Below are 21,623 nucleotides of genomic sequence, written 5' to 3' on the forward strand. Positions count from 1 at the left end.
CCACGTGCTGCAACTAAGACCTGGTACAGCTAAAACAGATAAATAATAAATAAATATTTTAAAATACATAAATAAATAAATATTTAAAAAGCTGCAGTAACAATCTGGACACACAGCTCGGGAAGACGCGCTGGCCGGGTCACCTGCCCGGCAGCAACAGGGGTGTCTGCTCACAGCCTGAAAGTTTCTGCCAAATGCCCACCCAGGGATGGACGGTCTCGAGAGCAGGTCTCTCCTCAGCCTGTCCCAGCGAGGGCTTTACCCTCTGTGGGTCGGGGAGGGGGAGGCGCTGTCTTCAGGGCCGGTGCAGTCCCAGGCAGCAGAGACAGGAGGGCAGCCTGGGGCAAGGAGAAGAGAGTGAATGAAGCCTTCAAATGTGCTCTAGGGGCTTGGAATTTACGTGGAAGAAAAGGAGGTGGCACTGGCGGGGCGGCAGACACAGAGCAAGCCAGGGGGCCGGGAGGGTGAAGGAGCAGGAAGGGGGGGTGGGAGCCCAGGCCTGGCCAGCACAAGTCTGGGGACCCCCGCTGGGGGATGGGGGCAGGGGAGTGCTGTCAACCAGAAGAGGACAGAGAGGACCGTGTCACACTTGTGCCCCCCCCGCCAGCCCCCAAACGGCCATCCTGAGGGGACCACCGGCAGGCCCACCAGCCAGAGCGCTGGACTCCCCGCACACTGCTGTCTCATCTTTAACAGCTTTACAAGGTCAAAGTCAGGGCCACAAATGCACCTGTTCAAGGTGTACAGTTCAATGGCTCTTAGTCTATTTACAGAGCTATGCAAACATCACCATAATCTAACTTTAGGACATTTTTATCCCTCAAAAAGAAACTCCCCAGGGGCTTCCCTGGTGGCGCAGTGGTTGAGAATCTGCCTGCCAATGCAGGGGACATGGGTTCGAGCCCTGGTCTGGGAGGATCCCACATGCCGCGGAGCAACTGGGCCCGTGAGCCACAATTACTGAGCCTGCGCGTCTGGAGCCTGTGCTCCGCAACAAGAGAGGCCGCGATAGTGAGAGGCCCCGCGCACCGCGATGAAGAGTGGCCCCCACTTGCCGCAACTAGAGAAAGCCCTGGCACAGAAACGAAGACCCAACACAGCCATAAATAAATAAATAAATTAATTAATTAATTAAAAAAAAAGAAACCCCCAATCCCCCAGTCACCACCCCCAGCCCCGGCACCCACGGATGTGCTCTCTGTCTGGATCTGCCTCATCTGGACGTTTGGGTCACGTTCCTCTGCAGGCGGCACGCCGCTCCACCGTGTGGGAGGAACCCACCCCTCGGATGTGGGCGGGAGGGGCGGGGCTGCTGGGCCCGCTCACTCTCCTCCACCCGGGGGCGGGGCCAGGTCTGGACCCCTGGACGAGGTGCCCGCCCCTTCGCCCCAGGGGAGCGGGAGGAGCGTGAGGCGGGGGACTGGAGCGCCCGGGTCTCCAGAGCCCCGCCCGCCCGTACACCTGTGTCCGCGGCCCGACCGCCCCTGCGGCCCCCGCGGCTCTGGCTCCGGCTCCGGCTCGGGCCACGCTCAGGAGGCAGAGCGGGGCCCTGACCCGAGCGCCCGCACCTCCCTGCAGCCCCCCGGCTCCCCACCCGGCCTGAGCCAGGCCGGGGCAGGCCTCGCCGCGGGGCAAGGCGGTGACCACGGACGGAGCTCCACTGCGCCACCTCGTGGGGCCGCCAGGGCGCGCAGCTTCATCCCTTCAAGCAACAAACCCTCCTTTTATGCTGAAACGGTACCTTTCAAAAACTGAAAGACATTTTAATGAAAGATTCTGATATTGAGGGTCGCCCACCCACGCACACTGTCTCCAGGACCCTTCCAGCACTCCATGCAAACAGGGGCGACGGCCAGGCCACCCGCCATCGGGGAAAGCCTGCGCGGCACACGGAAGGAACAGCAGGAGAGGAGAGAGCTCAGAGGCCACCGCTCCTACGAGAGACCAGACGCCGCGGCTCCCACGAGAGCCTCGCAGGACCGCCTCACAAGGAAGGGTGCGGAGAACACGGATCTGCTCCGGCTCAAACCATGAAAGCAGAAACGCAGGCCTGGCTGGAAGATAAACTCTCCCAAAGCAAAAGGTAAGTAAGTGGGGAACAGGAAAGGAGACCAGAAGACAGGTCAGCAGGGCAGCAGAGTGAACAAAGAAGACACGAAGGGAGAAGCCACAGTGACTCCAGAAGCCGGAGACGGGAGGCCACGGGGGAAGGGCCGCTGGGGACACCGCACGTGGACCTCTGAGCCTGAAGACAAACAGGAGGTGCTGCAGCTCGGAGGGCAACGCAGCCGTCCATCCCTCACAGAGGACCCAGAACCAGGGCATCCAACTGTTCCACAGGCGCGCGGGACGCAGGAAGACTATGGGCACCACTGTCCAAATGCTGCGGAGACCAATTTGCAACCTAGAATCCTGCCAGACTATCCCCAAAGCTTGGGCACAAGGAAGACCACAGGAGGTCAGATGCTCAGAGGCGCCCGTTCTCAGAAGCCACGGGGGACGCGCTGTCACATAAGGACGAGGACACAGGGCCAGGAGCGTGGGTCCCGCAAGGAGAGGCGAGGGGAAAAGAGACACGAGGAGGCAGCGAGAGCAGAGGCCAAGTGGAGGGGCCAGAAAGCCCCAGAAGGCCCTCTTCAGGAAGGCGCAATGGTCAGAATTCCCGACGCACGCAAACGCCTGCAGGGCAGCCAAGAGCGCCCACCGTCCAGGCACAAGGAGAGAGCAGAGCACCACGCTCTCTGAGAGGGCGAGGCTGGCGAGGAGGGGGCGAGGTCAGCAGCCCCGTGGGACACCGGCCTGGCTACAGCTGGCCAACCGCAGGAGGATGCTAAAGAGTCCTCCCCAGGGGCCGAGGGGGGACGGGCACCCAGCTGCCCAGCTCCTCAATCTGTGAAAGTCTCGTATCCGTCCAGACGGTGAATCCAACAAGGTGCTCCCATTAAACACAAACACTGAGCTACCGGGACACAGAGCCCGACAGCAGAGGGAGGCTGACCAGGAGCCAAGACGGGGTCCTCCAAGAGGTCCCCAAACCAAAGGATACGCGGGGTGCCTTCCGTCCGGCACACCAGGTAGAGGCAGGCCGCGATCACGTGGGCCATCTTCCGGCCACGGGTCAGGTGCTTGCTCACGGCCATCTTGAAGAAGTTGAAGGCTGTGTCCAGGCAGTGTTGGTTCAGCTGCAGCTGGTTCCCCAGATGATGGATCTGACGCCTCCCTAGGACACAACATGAAACGTTACCGCGGGTTCCCAACTGTCCGTTAACTGACAACTTCGTTAAAAATAAAAGGGTCACACGACCGCCTCAGCCATTTAAGATGGAGAATAAAGATATACCCTTTTCCTTTTACACTTTTAAGTTCACTTTCTGCATGGGTTCCAGTAAAATTTTATGTATGGACACTGGATACAAATTTTCTATTATTTCACGTGCCGCGAGACGCTCTCCTCCAGGCTGGAGTGGCATCAGGTCCAGGCCCAGGGGGCAAGGGCCCTTCTCAAGGGCCCTGAGCTCAGTGTGTCCAGAAAGGGCTCTGTGCAGGCCGGCCGGCCTGGCGCTGAACACCATTAAACAATATGGCCAGCAAGTTCCACACACTCAACCTCAAACGCCCGCTCCCCGTGGCTGAGCTCCCCAGGTTCTACCTCCTGCTCCCATGGCCAGGGGGTGGGTCACGCCCACCCAGCCTTTCCTAAGGCCCCCACGCCAGCCTCGGTGAGGCCACGTGCAGCACAGGCAGATTCGGGGAGGGAGGGGCGCGGGCCCTCGCACGGCCAGGATGTCAGCTGACCCAGGCCACAGTCTGCGTCCACACCTCTTCCTGAAGCAAGGCCATCTCAGAAGCTATGGGCCAAAAGACAGCAGCAAGAGAGGAAGCAGACATGCTGCCCACACACCAGCAGGTCATGGTGGGCCATCCAGCACGCGGCCGCGCGTTGCCCTTGTAAGCCGGAGCATCCACAGCTTCCTGCGTCTCTGCTCCAGGCCCAGCCCACACCCACCTCCATGTGCTGTGTTGGCACAGCGGGCAGACAGGTCCCAGCACAGACTCCAGTTCCACCCAGTGTCCTCGGCACCCGAGACCCTCTCTCCTCTGGCGAAGGCCGCCCTACACTGGGCCAGGGACCTCTGCTTCGCCCACAAAGAGCTAAGAGCCGATTCCGCTGCCCTCTTTGACAAGGACCGTGGGCTCAGGGAAGCGAGGGCTGTGAGGTCTCCTCCAGCCTCGTCTGCTAACGGTCTGGCCCACACACCCCACACACGCCAACACTGACCGCCGGCCAAAGGTGGGCACCCAGGGAGCCAGCGCCCCGGGGAGCTGGCCACAGGCACGCAGGCTGGCAGCCAAGGGACGGGCCTGACGACCACGGCATCAGGCAGTCAGCCCGTCCCATAAGCGTCCCTGCCCTTTGTGGCCCTGCTCCCTCGACCCCCAGCAAAGCTCGCCTGGAGCCCACACAGCTCTGAGGCCTCTGGTCAGGCTGAAGTGACGTGGGATCACGCTCACCGCGCCAGAGCCGAGGCCGGGGCACAGCCGACATACTGACCGTCTGGACGGAAAGACAGGAAGGCTGGGCACTGGCTCCCCGTCAGCACTGCATGCTCTCACGCCAGACACGCCAGACAGACAAACGCGGTCCACGCCGCAGCCCAACCAGCTCGGAGGTAAACGGGGCGGCCGATGGGAGACCTGCTAATGCCGGGGGCTCGCTCCCAACCAGCTCCTCGGTGCGCGTTTGGGAACTCCCGCCACGGAAGGTGAGAGAGAGGTGCTCCCCAGAGGAGCTCACAGAGGCCAGGACCCAACCCGACCCCCCACACCACGGGCCAGGGCCCCCCAGCAGCTTGGGGGGCTTGAAGTCATTGCAGTACGTTATAACATCTTTACTGCAATATAACTCACATACTGTAAAACTTACCCACTTAAAATGTTTTCAGGTGAGTGGTTTAGTATGTTCAGAGTTGTGCGACCCTTACCACACTTCGGTACATTTTCATCACCCGAAAGGAAACCCTGTACCCACTGGCAGTTACTCCCCACCCCCCCAAATGAGTGTTTAATTCACGCAAGCTCAGCAAGCACAACTGGCAGACTGAACAAGTCGCGTGACGCAGGCGTGTGTGCAGCTCTTAAATGCACGAAGGTGTTATTAACAAATGCAAACTCATGTAAAACAGACTCCTGATTAACTAACCACAGCTTCCTCTCCTTGGAATAGTAAATGAATGCAAAAAGGCAACGCACTAGCACACAGGGTGTTCAAATTTTTGACATTTTGTAAAAATAAGGCCTGCTTCTCCCTTCGAGACGGTGGCCAAACAGCATCCTTCCAGGACTGTGGTGACGGCAGAGAGCATGAGAATGAACACAGAGCAGCATGTGGGCAGGCAAGTGCCCCGGGAACATGTGGAAGGAGGGTCTAACCTGGCCCAGCTCAAGAAGCTAAGCCATGACACCACAGGGCTTCCCCCAGAAGCCTCCCTCGGGCCGGAAGGACCTTCACAGTGCCAGCCGGGCCTGTGCAGCTGGCCTGACTCACGGTGCACTAGCATGTCACACCCATCCCCACGCAGCGACACACTAGAAGCCACTCCCATGATCACATCCAGGGGCACTCAGAAGCCAATGGGTGCCCCAGGTGGGCTATAGATGTAAAGAGTTCAGTTTAAGACCCACATTCGTATAAATGTGAACTAACAACTGAGAATCTGTAGAAAACGCCAACATGAAGAGAGAGAAACACCAAGCTCCACAAGCCAACTGCTGACAGAAGAGAGCTTTGCAAGCCCCATCATAACCTCAAAATACTAGAAAGATGTCAATTCATAAAAATGTATGAATAGGCTGTAATTAATAAGACACAGTCTGGGGCTTCCTTGGTGGCACAGCGGTTAAGAATCCGCCTGCCAATGCAGGGGACACGGGTTCGAGCCCTGGTCTGGGAAGATCCCACATGCCGCGGAGCAACTAAGCCCGTGCGCCACAACCTCTGAGCCTGTGCTCTAGAGCCCGCGAGCCACAACTACTGAGCCCGTGCACCACAACTACTGAAGCCTGTGCGCCTAGAGCCCGTGCTCTGCAACGAGAAGCCACCACAGTGAGAAGCCCACGCACCGCAACGAAGAGTAGCCCCCGCTCGCCGCAAGCAGAGAAAGCCCATGTGCAGCAACGAAGATCCAACGCAGCCAAAAATAAGTAAATAAAATAAATTTATAAATAAATCAATAAAAATAAAAAGAGAGCTAGGAGTTGGAAAAAGGGACCCTCCCAGAATGCAGCCCCAAAGGAGAAGGGCAGCTGCCAGGTGACAAACCAGAGGGAGGCTCACAGCTGACATGGGCAGGCCTCTCCCTCCAGACAGGGAGCAGACTTTTAGGCAAGAAGGATTATTAGAAATAAAGAGGGCATGTGATAAGAACATACGAACACCACAGGAAGAAATAACAATCCTACACAGTGTGGAAATTAATAAGGGACAACCTCGCGTAAAACGGAGGCGGGAAGCCCTGAAGGGGGCGCTCTCACACCAGACCCTCCTTCCCAGCTTGCTTTGCGTTTCTGGGCAGGAAGAAGCTGGTGCGCTGCCCCGGGAAGAGGAAGGAAGATTTTCTCCCGGCCCAGCAACAGCCCAGACAATGAGAAACCACCACCACCCTCAACTCTCACTTTCCTCCAATGGAGACAGGAAAACCTTCAAAGCAGCCCCGCCCAACTTCCTCCCCCCGCCCCCCCCCCCATAAAGTAAGGCTCCTCTCCTTTGTTGCAGGACTTGCCTGTGGTTTGCCATAGCTTGCGGGTCCCGAAATGCAATTCCCCTGCCTCTCCCGAGTAAACTCATGTTGCTGGTAACATAACTAGCTGTTTTATTTGAAGGTGGGCAATAGTATGGACTTAATAACTTACCTTCAAAACATACAAAGTAAAACTTGACAGAACTAACAGGAAAGGGACAATGCTACCTGACAGAATTCCGAAGACTAAAATGGTGTGGGGATGAGGGCCTTAGCACAAAAGGCGCTGCTGCAGGAAAGATCTGCTCAGGGCCACTGGGAGCAGCAGCGTATTGCACAGCCACTAAGTTCCTCCCTACAATCTTCCAGTAACGTGTGCACATTAACATCCCCCCTCCCCGGGGAGGTGGACTCAGTTTCCCTCCCCTGTCTTGAGTGCGGCTGGACTCAGTGACTTGCTTCTAAGGGACAGAGGATGGAAAAGAAACACGTGAGATATTTTGTGGAGGACCCTGGCAGTGATCTAGGCCAACATCACCTGTGACAAGTCACAAGACTTGAGGTAGCCCTGCTATGGGGCGAAGAGAAAGGTGCCACGTCTCTGTGGGATCTCCCCCAGAATCCACAGCAAACTCAAACTGAGGGACCTTCTATAAAACACCCACCCAGGACTCTTCCAATGTGTCCAGGTTGGGAGAAACTGTCACAAATGGGAGGAGACTATGGAAGGTGAGGCCACATGCAGCCCGGGAGCCCTGACTGGACCCTGAAGCAGAGAGGGCACGAGTGGCCAGACTGGGACGGGGAGCCAGGTGTGCAGTGTCGTCAGCAGCCCTGTGCCACGTGCCACACCTTCTCGGCGTGGGTCACTGTGCCGAGGTTATGGACCACGTCTGTGTTAACGGGAAAGCTGGGGGCCGGAACACTCAGGGTGCTACATCTGCGACTCTGCTCTAAGTCTGCAAGTCTGACACTATTTTCAATAAAAACTTTTAAAAAACCCCACAGAACTAAAAGGAGAAATAGCTATCTCTAGCACAACATGGTAAATCAACTATACTTCAACAACAACAACAACAACAAAAAACAAACAAAAAAAGAAATAGCTATCTCAAAACTTGGAGGTTACAGCTAGACTAAAGCTTAGAGAAATGTACAGCTTAAATGCAAATATTAGAAAAAGAAAGCCTGAAAAACTGATGAAGTTTCCAACTTAAGAAGCCAAAAAAGAATAACGAACTACACAGAAGATGTGGAAGAAAGGGAATAATAAAGAACGGAACCCAATCAAATAGAAAACAGCACAAGATCAACAAAGCCAAATTCACTCTTTGAAAAGAGTAACACAATTGCTAAATTGATAAATTCCTAGCAAGATCGATCAAGAAAAAAAGGGATAAAGCATAAATTACTAATGTCAGGAATAAAAGGAGAACATCACTAAAAATCTAGGAAACACATTAAAAGCATAAGAGAATATTATGAAAGACTACGACAACAAATCTGAATTTGAATTACTGCAACAGATATTAAATTGAGAAGCACATCTCACCAAAACTGACAAGAAGAAATAGAAAATCTAAGTGGTCCCAGTAAACTCCTATTTAAAATTGTCCTGTTAAAGAAATGTATCTGTAATTAAAATCTCCTTACAAGGAAAACTCAAAGCCCAGATGGCTTCGCTAGTAAATTCTTCCACACATTTAAAGAAAGTGGTAAATCACACATAGCTCTTACAGAGAACAAAAAAAGAACAATGCATCAGACCCAGTGAGATTTATTCCAGAAATGTGGGGTGAGCTTCACATTCACAAAATCAATCAGTGTAATTAATTACAATAACAAAATAAACAGAAAAAATATATAATCATTTCAATAATACAAAGAAGCATGTGACAAAATGCTAACATCATTCTCAGTAACAAAGAAATACTGACCGCTTCCCATCACTGTCAGGAACCAGACAAGAACACCCAATCCCACCATTCTATTCAGCACCTCACTGCAGAGTGCAGCAACACACAGCAATAAAAATGTAACAAAGCCCTGAAAATAAATGACCACCATAAAGAGGGGAAAGGAAGAAGCAATAATGTCTAGTCTCAGACCACATGAGTGTTAATGAAGGAGAGAATTTATAAACTATCAGATTTCATAAGTAAATGGAACAATTCTCCACAAATTGCTCTATAGATTCAATGCAATCCCAATCAAAAAACCGGCAAGTTTCCTTTTGGAAACCAACAAGCTGATTCTAACATTTATTTTGAAATGCAAAGGAGCTAGAATAGCCAAGACAATCTCGAAGAACAACAACAAAGCTGGAGAACTTACACTACCACGTTTTCACTGGAATGCGCAGTAATCAGGACAATGTAGCACTAGCTCAGGACAGACAGACAGACCAAGTGACAGCAGTTAAAGAGTGTGTCTGTGGTGTCTCACCAGACTCTGGAATTGACTCCTCTGTCTATGGTCACTTTATTTATAGCAAATGGACCAATGCAATTGACTAGGAAAGAATGGTCTTTTTGATGTTGTTACAATGGTGTTGTAACAACTGGATGTCCACAGTGAAAAATGCAAACCTCGAGGGAGCGGATCAAGATGGTGGAGGAGTAGGACGCGGAGCTCACCTCCCACAGATGCATCAAAAATACATCTACAGGGGCTTCCCTGGCGGTCCAGTGGTTAAGACTCCGCGCTTCCACTGCAGGGGGCACGGGTTCGATCCCTGGTCAGGGAACTGAGATCCCACATGCTGCGAGGCATGGCAAAAAATTTTAAAAAATAAAAAATACATCTACATGTGGAACTCTCACAGAACATCTACTGAATGCTGGCAGAAGACCTCAGACCTCCAAAAGGGCAAGAAAATCTCCACGTAACTGGGTAGGACAAAAGAAAAAAAAAAAAGAGAGAAAGGAATCAGGACAGGACCTGTGCCCTGGGAGGGAGCTGTGAAAGAGGAAAGCTTTCCACACACGGGAAGTCCCCTCGCTGGCGGGGAGATCTGTCAGGACAGAGGGGAGGGCAGAGCAGAGAGAGACCTGCACAGAGGGTCGGTGCCGACAGGCTCTCCACAGTCTGAGACGCCCGTCCACTGGGGCTGGTGGGGGCTGGGTGCTGAGGCTCGGGCTTTGGAGGTCAGACCCTGAGGAGAGGACCGGGGTTGGCTGCACGAAGACAGCCTGAGGGGGCTGGGGTGTGGTGCGCCACAAATGAGGGAGTCCAGGAAGAAGCCTGGGCCCGCCAGAGAGGCAGGGTGCCGCTGTTGCGGGCACGCGAGGAGAGGAGCAGGCCCACCATATGAGCTTCTTTCTCCACGCTCTCACGCAGCAGGGCACCGCCTGCAAGAGCTCCAGGGGTGGGCGCTAGTCACTGCTGCCATCTCAGACTTCAGAGACAGGCGGGCCAGCGCTGCCGAGGGTCCTGTGAGCAGGTGCAGGTCACTGCCCCCACCTTCCTGGAACGTGGGCAGCCCACCACTGCCAAGCGTCCCTCGACCTGGTGCCAACCACTGCCCCACCTCCCCGGAGTACATGCAGCCAGCTGCCTCCGCCAGGGACCCATGACCAGAAGCCAACCGCTGCCCTGCCTCCCTGGGAGCATGTGCACGGGCCATGCACCTGCACGCCCCTATCAAGGGGATAAAGGCCAGCACAAGCTGAAGAAAGAGACAGCAAGCATCCAAACCAAGAACAGCCCTCACGCCAAAAACATATTAAACCCACACAACCTACACAGAGACGCTCCGGCATATAAACAGCCCTCCGAGACTACAGTAGATATTTGTTTCTCCTAAACTCACAAAGAGAAACATAAGCAAAATGAAGAGGCAGAGGAAGCACTCTCAGTTAAAAGACCAAGAGAATTCCCCTGAAGGAACAAACAATGAAACCTCTTCAGTCTAACAGACACCAAGTTCAAAAAGTCAGTAATGAAAATACTGAAAGAATTAAGAAAGGCTATTGACAGAAATGCAAACTACTGTAAAAAGGAACTAGAACTATAGAGAAGGGCGAAGAAAAATTAGAAAATGCATTTGCTGAGACAAAAGCTGAGCTAAAGGCAGAAGAGCAGAATGAATAATGCACAAGAAAGAATAAGTGACCTGGAGGACAGAATAGTGGAAATTACCCAATCAAATCAGCAGACAGAAAGCCAAATGAAAAAAAATGAAAGCAATATAAGAGACATATGGGATAATAAAAAGCAGGCCAATTTACACATAATAGGGATTCCAGAAGGAGAAGAAAGAGAAAAGGGGATTGAGAATGTGTTTGAAGAAATTATGGCTGAGAAATTCCCAAACCTAAAGCACGAAACAGATATCCAGATACAGGAAGCATAGAGGGTCCCAAACAAGATGAACCCAAACAGACCTACACTAAGACATTATAATTAAAATGACAAATGTTAAAAATAAAGAGAGGATTCTAAAGGCAGCAAGAGAAAAACAAAGAGTTAACTACAAGGGAACTCCCATAAGGCTATCAGCTGATTTCTCTGCAGAAACACTGCAGGCCAGAAGGGAGTGGTAAAATACATTCAAAGTCTTGAAAGAGAAAACTCTGCAACCTACTGTAGAATACTCTACCCAGCAAGATTATCATTTAGAATAGGAAAAATAAAGAATTTCTCAGACAAGCAAAAACGAAAAGAATACAGCAATTACTAAACCTATCCTGAAAGAAATACTGAAAGGTCATCTCTAAATAGAAAGGAAATAAGAAGATATAGGAAGGAGGAAATCACAATTGGACAGTAAGTCACTTAAATTATCCAGTAAACAGATCAGAAAGAAAAAAAAAAACCTATTTGTGAAAGCAATGATAAACACAAGGAACAGCAAAAGGATAAACATGAAGATGTAAAAAGGGACATCAAAATCATAAACTGTGGGGAAGGACAGTAAGAAAATGCAGATTCTTTTTCTTTTTTTTTGGAATATGTTTAAGCCTATATGACTATCAGTCTAAAGCAAGCAGATATAAGAAGGCCTTGACACACTTGAAAAACAGGGCAACTGCAAATCAAAAATATACAACAGATTCACGAAAACCAAAAAGAACACAAGCATAAAAGGAAATCATCAAACCACAAAAAGAAAAACAAAAAGAAAGAAACAAAAAAGAAACAAAGAATCAACTGCAAAACAAGGTCTGAAATGGCAATAAATACATATGTATCAATAATAACCTTAAATGTCAATAGACTGAATGCTCCAATCAAAAGACACAGAGTGGCAGACTGGATAAAAAAACAAGAGCCAGGCTTCCCTGGTGGCGCAGTGGTTAGGAATCTGTCTGCCAATGCAGGGGACACGGGTTCGAGCCCTGGTCTGGCAAGATCCCACATGCCGTGGAGCAACTAAGCCCGCGAGCCACAACTACTGAGCCCATGTGCCACAACTACTGAAGCCCACATGCCTAGAGCCCGTGCTCCACAGCAAGAGAAGCCACCGAAATGAGAAACTCACACACCGCAACAAAGAGTAGCCCCCGCTCACCACAACTAGAGAAAGCCCGCGCGCAGCAACAAAGACCCAACACAGCCAAAAATAAATAAATAAATAAATATATATATTTTTTTAAAAAACAAGAGCCTATAACATGCTGCCTACAAGAGACCCACTTTAGGGCAAAGGACACACACAGATTGAAAGTGAGGGGATGATATTTCGTGCAAACTGAAATGACAAGAAAGCGGGAGTCACACTATTCGTATCAGACAAAATAGACTTTAAAACAAAGGCCAGGACTTCCCTGGTGGCGCAGTGGTTAAGAATCCGCCTGCCAATGCAGGGGACGTGGGTTCAAGCCCTGGTCCGGGAAGATCCCACATGTTGCAGGGCAACTAGGCCCGTGAGCCACAACTACTTAGTAGCCCCCTCTCTCCGCAACTAGAGAAAGCCCATGCACAGCAACTAAGACCCAATGCAGCCAAAAATAAATTAATTAATTAATAAAAACAAAACAAAACAAAAAAAACAACAAAGGCCATAAGGAAAGATAAAGGACACTATATAATGATAAAAGGATCAATACAAGAAAAGGATTTTACACTCATCAACATATATGCACCTAATATAGGAGCACCCAAATACATAAAACAAATACTAACAGAGATAAAAGCACACAAGGAGAGGAATACAATAATAGTAGAAGACTTTAACATCCTACTCACTCAATGGACAGATCTTCCAGACAGAGAATCAATAAGGCAACAGAGGTCCTAAATAATACAACAGTTAGACTTAATTGATACTTTCAGGACATTACATCCAAAAAAAAAAGACCAGAATACACATTCTTTTCAAACGTACATGGAACATTCTCTAGGATTGACCACATACTAGGGCACAAAACTAACTTCAACAAATTTAAAACTACAGGAATTATTTCAAGCATCTTCTCTGACCAGAATGCCAATGAAAATAAAAATCAACCACAGGAAAGAAATGAGAAAAAAAAAAAGAGAGACTACATGAAGACTAAATAACATGCTACAAATACCTTGAGACAGACAACAATGAAAGCACAACCATACAAAATCTATGGGATACAGCGTAAGCAATTCTTAGAGGGAAGTTCATAGCAATACAGGCCTTCATCAAAAAACAACCTACCACCTAAAAGAATTAGAAAAAGAAGAACAAACAAAACCTAAAGTCAGCAGAAGGAAGGAAATAATAAAGATCATGGAGGAAATAAACGAGATAGAGATTTAAAAAAATAGAAAAATAAATCAGTAAAACCAAGAACTGGTTCTTTCAAAGGGTAAACACAATTGGCAAACCTCTGGCCAGGCTCACCAAGAAGAAAAGAGAACCCAGATAAACATAATAAGAAATGAAAAAGGAGAAATCTCAACTGACACCGCAGAAATACAAAAAAAAATAAGAGAATACTATGAACAATTATACACCAACAAATTTGACAACCTAGAAGAAATGAACAACTTTCTAGAAACATACTGCCCACCAAAACTGAATCAAGAAGAAATAGATGATTTGAACAGACCAATCACTAGAAGTGAAATAGAATCTGTTAAAAAAACAAAATAAACCAAAAAATCCCTACAAACAAAAGTCCAGGACCAGATGGCTTCACAAGCGAATTCTACCAAACATACAAAGATGAATTTATACCAATCCTTCTCAAACTCCTCCAAAAGAATAAAGAGGAGGGAACACTCCCAAAGACATTCTATGAAGCCACCATCACCCTGATACCAAAACCAGACAAAGACACCACCAAAAAAGAAAATGACAGGCCGATATCTTTGATGAATATAGATGCAAAAATTCTCAACAAAATATTAGCAAACCGAATCCAATAACACATAAAAAAGATCATACACCACGACAAAGTGGGATTCATCCCAAGTTCACAAGGATGGTTCAACATTTGCAAATCAATCAATGTAATACACCACATTAACAAAAGAAAAGTCCAAAACCACATGGTTATCTCAAATGATGCAGAAAAAGCATTTGACATGATTCAACATCCATTCATGATAAAAACTCTTACCAAAGTGGGAATAGAGGGAACATATCTCAACATAATAAAAGCCATTTATGACAAACCCACAGCCAATATAATACTCAACAGTGAAAAGCTAAAAGCCTTCCCACTAAAATCTCAAACAAGACAAGGATGCCCACTCTCACCATTTCTATTCAACGTAGTATTGGAAGTCCTAGCCACAGCAATCAGACAAGAAAAAGAAATAAAATGTATCCAAATTGGAAGGGAAGAGGTAAAACTGTCACTACATGCAGATGACAGGATACTATATATAGAAAACCCTCAGGACTCCACACAAAAACTACTAGACCTAATAAATGAATTCAGCAAAGTAGCAGGATACAAGACCAACATTCAAAAATTGGCTGCATTTCTTTACACCAGCATGAAATATCAGAAAGGGAATGTAAAAAAACAATACCTTTTGAAATAGCACCAAAAAATATACATATATACACCTAGGAATAAACCTGATCAAGGAGGTGAAAGACTTATATGCTGAGAACTATAAAGCATTAATAAAGGAAATTAAAGAGGATTCAAAGAAATGGAAAGATATCCCATGCTCTTGGATTGGAAAAATTAATATTGTTAAAATGGCAATACTATCCAAAGCAATCTACAGATCTAATGTGATCCCTATCAAAATACCTATGACATTTTTCACAGAACAAGAACAAATAATCCAAAAATTTATATGGAACCGTAAAAGACCCAGAATTGCCAAAGCAATCCTGAGGGTAAAAAACATAGCAGGAGGCATAACTCTCCCAGACTTCAGACAATACTGCAAAGCTATGGTAATCAAAATGGTGTGGTACTGGTACAAAAAGAGACTTACAGATGAATGGAGCACAATAGAGAGCCCAGAAATAAACCCACACACCTACAGTCAATTAATCTTCAACAAAGGAGACAAGAGTATAAAATGGGAAAAAGTCTCTTCAGCAAGTGGTGCTGGGAAAGTTGGACAGATGCACGTAAATCAATGAAGTTAGAACACACACTCACACCATACACAAAAATAAACTCAAAATGGCTTAAAGACTTAAACATAAGACATGACACCATAGGGACTTCCCTGGTGGCGCAGTGGTTAAGACTCCATGCTCCCAATGCAGGGGGCCTGGGTTTGATTCCTAGTCAGAGAACTAGATCCCACATGCATGCCACAACTAAGAGTTCGCACGCCACAGCTAAGGAGCCTGCATGCTGCAACCAAGGAGCCAGCGAGCCGCAACTAAGGAGCCCGAGAGCTGCAACTAAGGAGCCTGCCTGCCACAACTAAGACCCGGCGCAACCAAATAAATAAATAAATAAAAGACATGACACCGTAAAACTCCTAGAAGAGATCATAGTCAAAACATTCTCTGACATAAATTGTACCACTGTTTTCTTAGGTCAGTCTCCCAAGGCAATAGAAATAAAAACAAAAATAAACAAATGGGACCTAATCAAACTTACAAGCTTTTGCACAGCAAAGGAAACCAGTGGTAAAGAATCTGCCTTCCAATGCAGGGGACTAGGGTAGATCCCTGGTCAGAGAATTAAGATACCACATGCCGTGAGGCAACTAAGCCCTTACGCCACAACTACTGAACTCGTGCACCTCAACGAGAGAGCCCATGTGCTGCAAATTACAGAGCCCATGCGCCGCAAAATACAGAGCCCATGCGCCACAACTAGAGAGAAGTCCAGCACCGCAACGAAGAGCCCACGTACCACAAAGAAAGATCCTGCACACCTCAACAAAGATCCCGCATGCCACAACTAAGACCCAATGCAGCCAAAAAAATTAAATGAATGTAAAAGCTTATTTTAAAAAAAAGAACACACACAGCAGCCAAAATGGAGATGCCAAACGTCTGTGGCTAGGAAAAGCAGATAGATAAGTTGTGGTATATTCACAAATGAAATCCTACGTGGCAATAAACAAACTGCTGATATACACACACCAAAAGGACATTCTCTGTGATTCTAATTGTCTGAAGCAGAAAACCAAGTAAAACTAATCGACAGTGGGGAGCTTCCTGGGGTACAAGAAACATGCTCGACCATGATATGAGCCCAGGCCTTAGGTCATACGCGTTAATCAAGCAGTTCACTTAAGGCTGGTACATTTTACACACTTTACTATACATACGTTATACCAAGAAAAACAGACCAACAAAAAGAATAGAATAAGAAGTTTCCCTGAGAAATGTCTCCCATGTGAAAGGGCTCATCAAGTCAGTGACCAATGCTCCAGCCTAGAGACATTTCAGAACTTCAAAGATAGAGAGAAAACCCCAAAAGGTCCAAGTTAGGAAAGAAAAAGAGAGTAAGACGGAAACTCAGATTGGACCAAATCCCCTCACTGGCGCCCAGGATGCCCTTTCCATGCTAAGTGGGGCGCCCGCTCCAGCCCCTCCCAGGCACCCGGAGGGAAGACAGAGTCCAGGGCTTCTCTCTCACTGAGCTGCACCTCAGTTGGGACCTGAGCACGTTCCCAATAAACCAGAGACGGCCCAAGAGAGGGACCTGCGCGGGCACCACACCTCCAGGGAGGGAGGGGGGCCAGGAGGCACAGACTCCCGCGTGAACGGAATCACAACCCAAGCCGTCTGTTCCTCTCCCAACTCTCTTGTTGTCTAAGAAAGGCACCCAAAACCTAACATAAATAGTAACAGCTGAAGTTAAATCCATAGATTTCAACCCAACCCAATAGACTGGGGGCGGGTGGTGGGAAATGAAAAGACAGGAGTCTTCCCCGGGGGAGGACAACAGGCCAGCTCCGGTCCGGTCCGGAGAAAAGAGGCGCCTTGCGGAGAGATGGCCCCCCTCGGTCCCTGCAGCCCCCACCCAGACAGAGACAGGACGACAACACCAGGGGAGGCAGCCGAAGACAGGAGGGGACACCTGCCAAGGTGGGCGGAGGGAGGGCCAGCCCCTCCTCAGGGGCCAGGCCGCTGGGCGCGGACCCCAGGCAGGAGCCCCCGGGAAAGGTGTGCGGAGGACGAGACTGGGTGCTCCCCGGGGCTCTGGGCTTCCCCAAACAGCTAAGCGGGCTCCACCTCGGCCTCAGGCCTCACCAGGCCCATTCCGAGGAGCCCGCGAGTTCCGCTTTGATTTCGTACTTGAACCAAGGGCTATTTAAAGTCTTTTTTTAAATTAGGCAGGTTATTTCTCTCTCTTTATTGCTAGTTTCCAGTTCTACTGCCATGAATACGTCTGCATGAACGCTGCTCTTTACAACTACAACTGATTTGAGTCCGATGTGCCACCTAGTCTAGGTTTTTGGAAATATATACATTCTTTTTTTCTTTCCCCTTATAAATTTATTTATTTATTTATTTATTTATTTATTTTTGGCTGCGCTGGGTCCTCGTTGCTGCGCGCGGGCTTTCTCTAGTTGCGGCGAGTGGGGACTGCTCTTCGTTGTGGTGCGCGGGCTTCTCATTGCGGTGGCTTCTCTTGTTGCCGAGCAAGGGCTCTAGGTGCCCGGGCTTCAGTAGTTGTGGCACATGGGCTCAGCAGTTGTGGCTCGCGGGCTCTAGAGCTCAGGCTCAGCAGCTGTGGTGCACGGGCTTAGCTGCTCTGCGGCATGTGGGATATTCCCAGACCAGGGCTCGAACCCGTGTCCCCTGCATTGGCAGGCGGATTCTTAACCACTGTGCCACCAGGGAAGTCCGGAAATAGATACATTCTCTGTAGGGAATAAACTTCTTCATGTGCAGAAGATCTTAAAGTCAGCCACAGAGAAAAAGAAAGATTATGTGATAGCACCAGCTAGAAGAAAGCAGGTGGAACTAGGCCAATACAAGTGGGATTGAAGGCCAGCATGTAGGCAATGGAGGCTCAGGCTACCCGCCAGGAATAATTGTGAATTTGTGTTCACTAAGGAGTTCCCTGGTGGCCTAATGGTTAGGATTCCGGGCTTTCACCGCCGTGGCCTGGGTTCAATCCCTGGTTGGGGAACTGAGATCCTGCAAGCTGCACAGCACAGCCAAAATAAATAAATAAATAAATAAGTTTGTATGCGCTAAACTTGTATACACATAGTCTTAAAACAGGCAAAACAAAAGACCAACAAAACTATGGGTACAAATGGACAAATCCACAATCATCATGGAGATCTTAATATGCCCTTTCAGTGATAGACAGACAAACAGAACCAAAATCAGTGAGCACTGGGAGGAAATCTGACCCAAGTGACATGTACAGAACACCCCACTTTCTGCAGAAAAATATTTTCAAGTGCCCAAACTGACTGTAATTGACCATATGTTGGGCCATAACGCAAGCATCAAATCATTTCAAAAGACTGAAATCCAACAGAGTATGAGCTCTAAACACAGAAGAACCAAGCTGGTAGAGCCAACAACACTAATAAACCCATGGGGTCAAAGGAAAAAGCTCAATGGAAAATTTAAAACATTTTGATGCGAGTCATAATTAGAAGCCCACCACCTGCCCTCATGGTAGTCGGCCGACGTGGATGTCAGCCCTGCTGGACTGGGGAGTTGCTGGCCGAGTCTGTGCTGGCCACTCCCATCCACAGCAGCAACGGGAGGCGGGTCCTCGAGAGCCAAGAAGAAGGTGGCCAGCATATAGGTAAGGATGCTGGACCTCACCAAGCCCATCTTCCCCGCGTGCAAGTGAAGATCGCGGAGCTTAGGGACACACTCAATACGGAGGCACCCAATGTGCCATAACATTCCTGACAGCGTCCTCACAGTGTCTGAGAGGTCCCAGCAGAGGGTGTCCCTGCCCGAGCTGACCACAGCCAACATCACACTTAATGGTGAGAGACTGGACACTTCCCCTGAAATCAGGAATAGGACACCTGGATTCACCGCGGTGCTGGAGGTTCTAGCCAGGGCTGTCAGGGGAGAAAATTAAAAGGTGTCTAGATTGGAAAGTATAGCAAAGCTATATCTATTTTCAGATGTCGTGATCTTATATATAGAAAATTCTCAGGAATCCACTAAAAAAGTTATTATAATATGTGGGTTTTTCAAGGGCTGCAGGATACAAGATCAATACACAAATACCTCTCATATTTCTACACACTGGCAACAACCAAAAAATGAAATTAAAAAAGCAATTCCATTTACAATAGCCAAAAAGAATAAAATATTTAGGAATAAATTTAGCAAAGAAATGTACAACGTATACTCTGAAAACCATAAAAATTGTTGAAACAAATTACGGAAGACCTAAATCAATGGAAAGACATTCCACATTCAGGTTTCAGAAGACTTCATCTTGTTAAGACGGCAATACTCCCCAAATTGATCTACAGAGTCAATGTAATCCCTATTAAAATCCCAGTTGGCTGCTTTGCAGAAACTGACAAACCAAACCTAAAATTCATATGTAAATTCAAGGGACTCAGAATAGTCAACAAAACAATGTTAAAAATGAAGAACAAATTGGGAGGACTCACACTTCTGATTTCAAAACTTGCTACAAAGATGCAATAACCAAAACAGTGTGATACCAGCAAAAGGACAGACGAAGACCAATGGAACAGAGGTGAGAATCCAAACCCTCACATTTATGGTCAACTGACTTTTGACAAGGGTGCCAACTGAATACAGTCTGTTCAGCAAATGATGCTGAGAAAGCTGGATATCCACATGCAAAAGAGTGAAGTAGGGCCTTTACCTTACACCAGACACAAAAACTAACTCAGAGTGGATCAAAGCCTCAACCTAAGAGCTAAAACCATAACACTCAGAAGGAAACATAAGCATAAATCTTTGTGATTTGGATTGAATCAGACAATCTTTCTTACTTATGACACAAAAAGCACAGGCAACAAAGGAATAAATAAACCGCACATCATCAAAATTAAAAACCTTTGTGCTTCAAAGCACACCATCAAGAGAGTGAAAAAAACAAACCACAGAATGGGTGAAAATTTTCTGCAAATCATATAACTGATGAGAAGACTTGTATCTAAAACACATAAAGAATTTTTACAATTCAGTAAGAAGACAAATAACCCAATTAAAAACAGGCCACGGTTTGAACAGACATTTCTCCAATCTGTTGTGGACTGGGGCTGTTATAAAATACAACGAAAATGCTACTACACGTCAAACTGCTATAAATTTGTTTTTGCTGTGCTTATCGCGACTGAAACTGTAACAGACAGGTGTGGGCCCGTTAGGGTCCAGAGACCTCACTGAGTAGCCCTGGCAGAGAGCCCCTGCAGGAGGCCCAGGGCACTGCAGGGCACCCAAGCAGGATCCTGACGACCCGGGGAGGGGACTCCGCCAACAGTTCCTCCCAGAAGTGGGGCCTGCACTGGCCTGGTGACAAGGATGGGGGGGTCACGGCAGGCTGTCCACTCTTATCCTTCGTCCCACATCCCTGTCCCGCCTCAGGAGCCCACCCTCTTCCAGCAGCACCCACGGCGGGAAATACCGTTCTGCAGGGTCTGTGCTCTTGACTCCTTTCCCAGGTTCGCGTGGAAGCCGCCGCCCAGGGTTGGGGTTTTGCCAGCACCTAGAGACACAAATCAGACTCGTGAGCCGAAAGTGGGCAGAGATCTGTGTTAACAGCCCTTTCGTTGCATCAGTGTCTCTGGAGCAAGATTCAGAGCAGGAGGCAGCAGCAAGCATCCCACCGCACCACTCACACCTCTGCCCTGCTAACAGGGTCGTGGCCTTGACCTGGAGCCGAGGGCGTGGACCGTGCCCATCTGCATTCTCTAACCATGTCCCAGAATAGACGGTCACACAGCTCTCCAAACTACGGCCCAGGCCTGGCCCGGCCCAGCCTGGCCCCTCACCTTGGCCCTCTGCGGGCCCTGGGCCAGCCCATTCACATTTATTATCGCATCCATCTCCCGGGGGGCCGGGGTGGGGGCGGGTAGGTGGGCTCCCGGAGGGCAGGAGCCAGTCTGCAGGAGACGCTGGCACCTCTACCCATCTGTGTGCTGCCCGCCCACAGAGCAGCAACCTAGGGAGCCCTGGACCCAACGCGTAGCCATAGCTGCACCTACAGGCGCTCTGTTTTGAACCTGCCACCAACTCCAAGCCTCCCCAGGACGTCTCACGTACTCTACTCTGCAGGGCTTCAGGGCGGGGACTTCTGCCCTGATACCCTGTGAAGACAGCCAGGTGGACATCCGGATTGTTCACCAGACTTACAAACCCCAGCGCTGAAGCGCGACCTTCAAGCGAGCACCACGCTCAAGTGAGGGGCGCAGGCGGCCAAGCACAGGCGGGGGGGCCAGGAAGTGCTGCGCATCCCACAGGCCAGTGTGTCTGTTACAAAGTCCAGAGCAAAGGATTAGAGGCTCCTGAAGTTAGGGGACACGACCTCACACTGTTAGCCACGTGGCGGAGGTCAGGGTGCA

At 49.0% G+C, this 21,623-nt stretch overlaps 1 protein-coding gene across 3 annotated transcripts in view; it reads right to left on the minus strand.

Annotated features, from left to right (window-relative positions):
- Positions 1-21,623, minus strand: part of BRF1 (BRF1 RNA polymerase III transcription initiation factor subunit) — a 69,768-nt gene that overhangs the window by 39,986 nt on the left and 8,159 nt on the right. For 2 of the 3 annotated variants that reach the window (XM_061181384.1, XM_061181383.1), the window contains exons 2-3: positions 20,687-20,767; positions 3,047-3,220 (exon numbers count right to left, since the gene is read on the minus strand). In XM_061181384.1, the coding sequence (XP_061037367.1) occupies positions 3,047-3,220; positions 20,687-20,767 (255 nt within the window). The remainder of the gene's footprint in view (positions 1-3,046; positions 3,221-20,686; positions 20,768-21,623) is intronic. The other variant, XM_061181385.1, reaches the window with a different exon arrangement.

Source organism: Eubalaena glacialis, chromosome 2 (assembly GCF_028564815.1).
Source record: "Eubalaena glacialis isolate mEubGla1 chromosome 2, mEubGla1.1.hap2.+ XY, whole genome shotgun sequence".
NCBI classification, from domain to species: Eukaryota; Metazoa; Chordata; class Mammalia; order Artiodactyla; family Balaenidae; genus Eubalaena; species Eubalaena glacialis.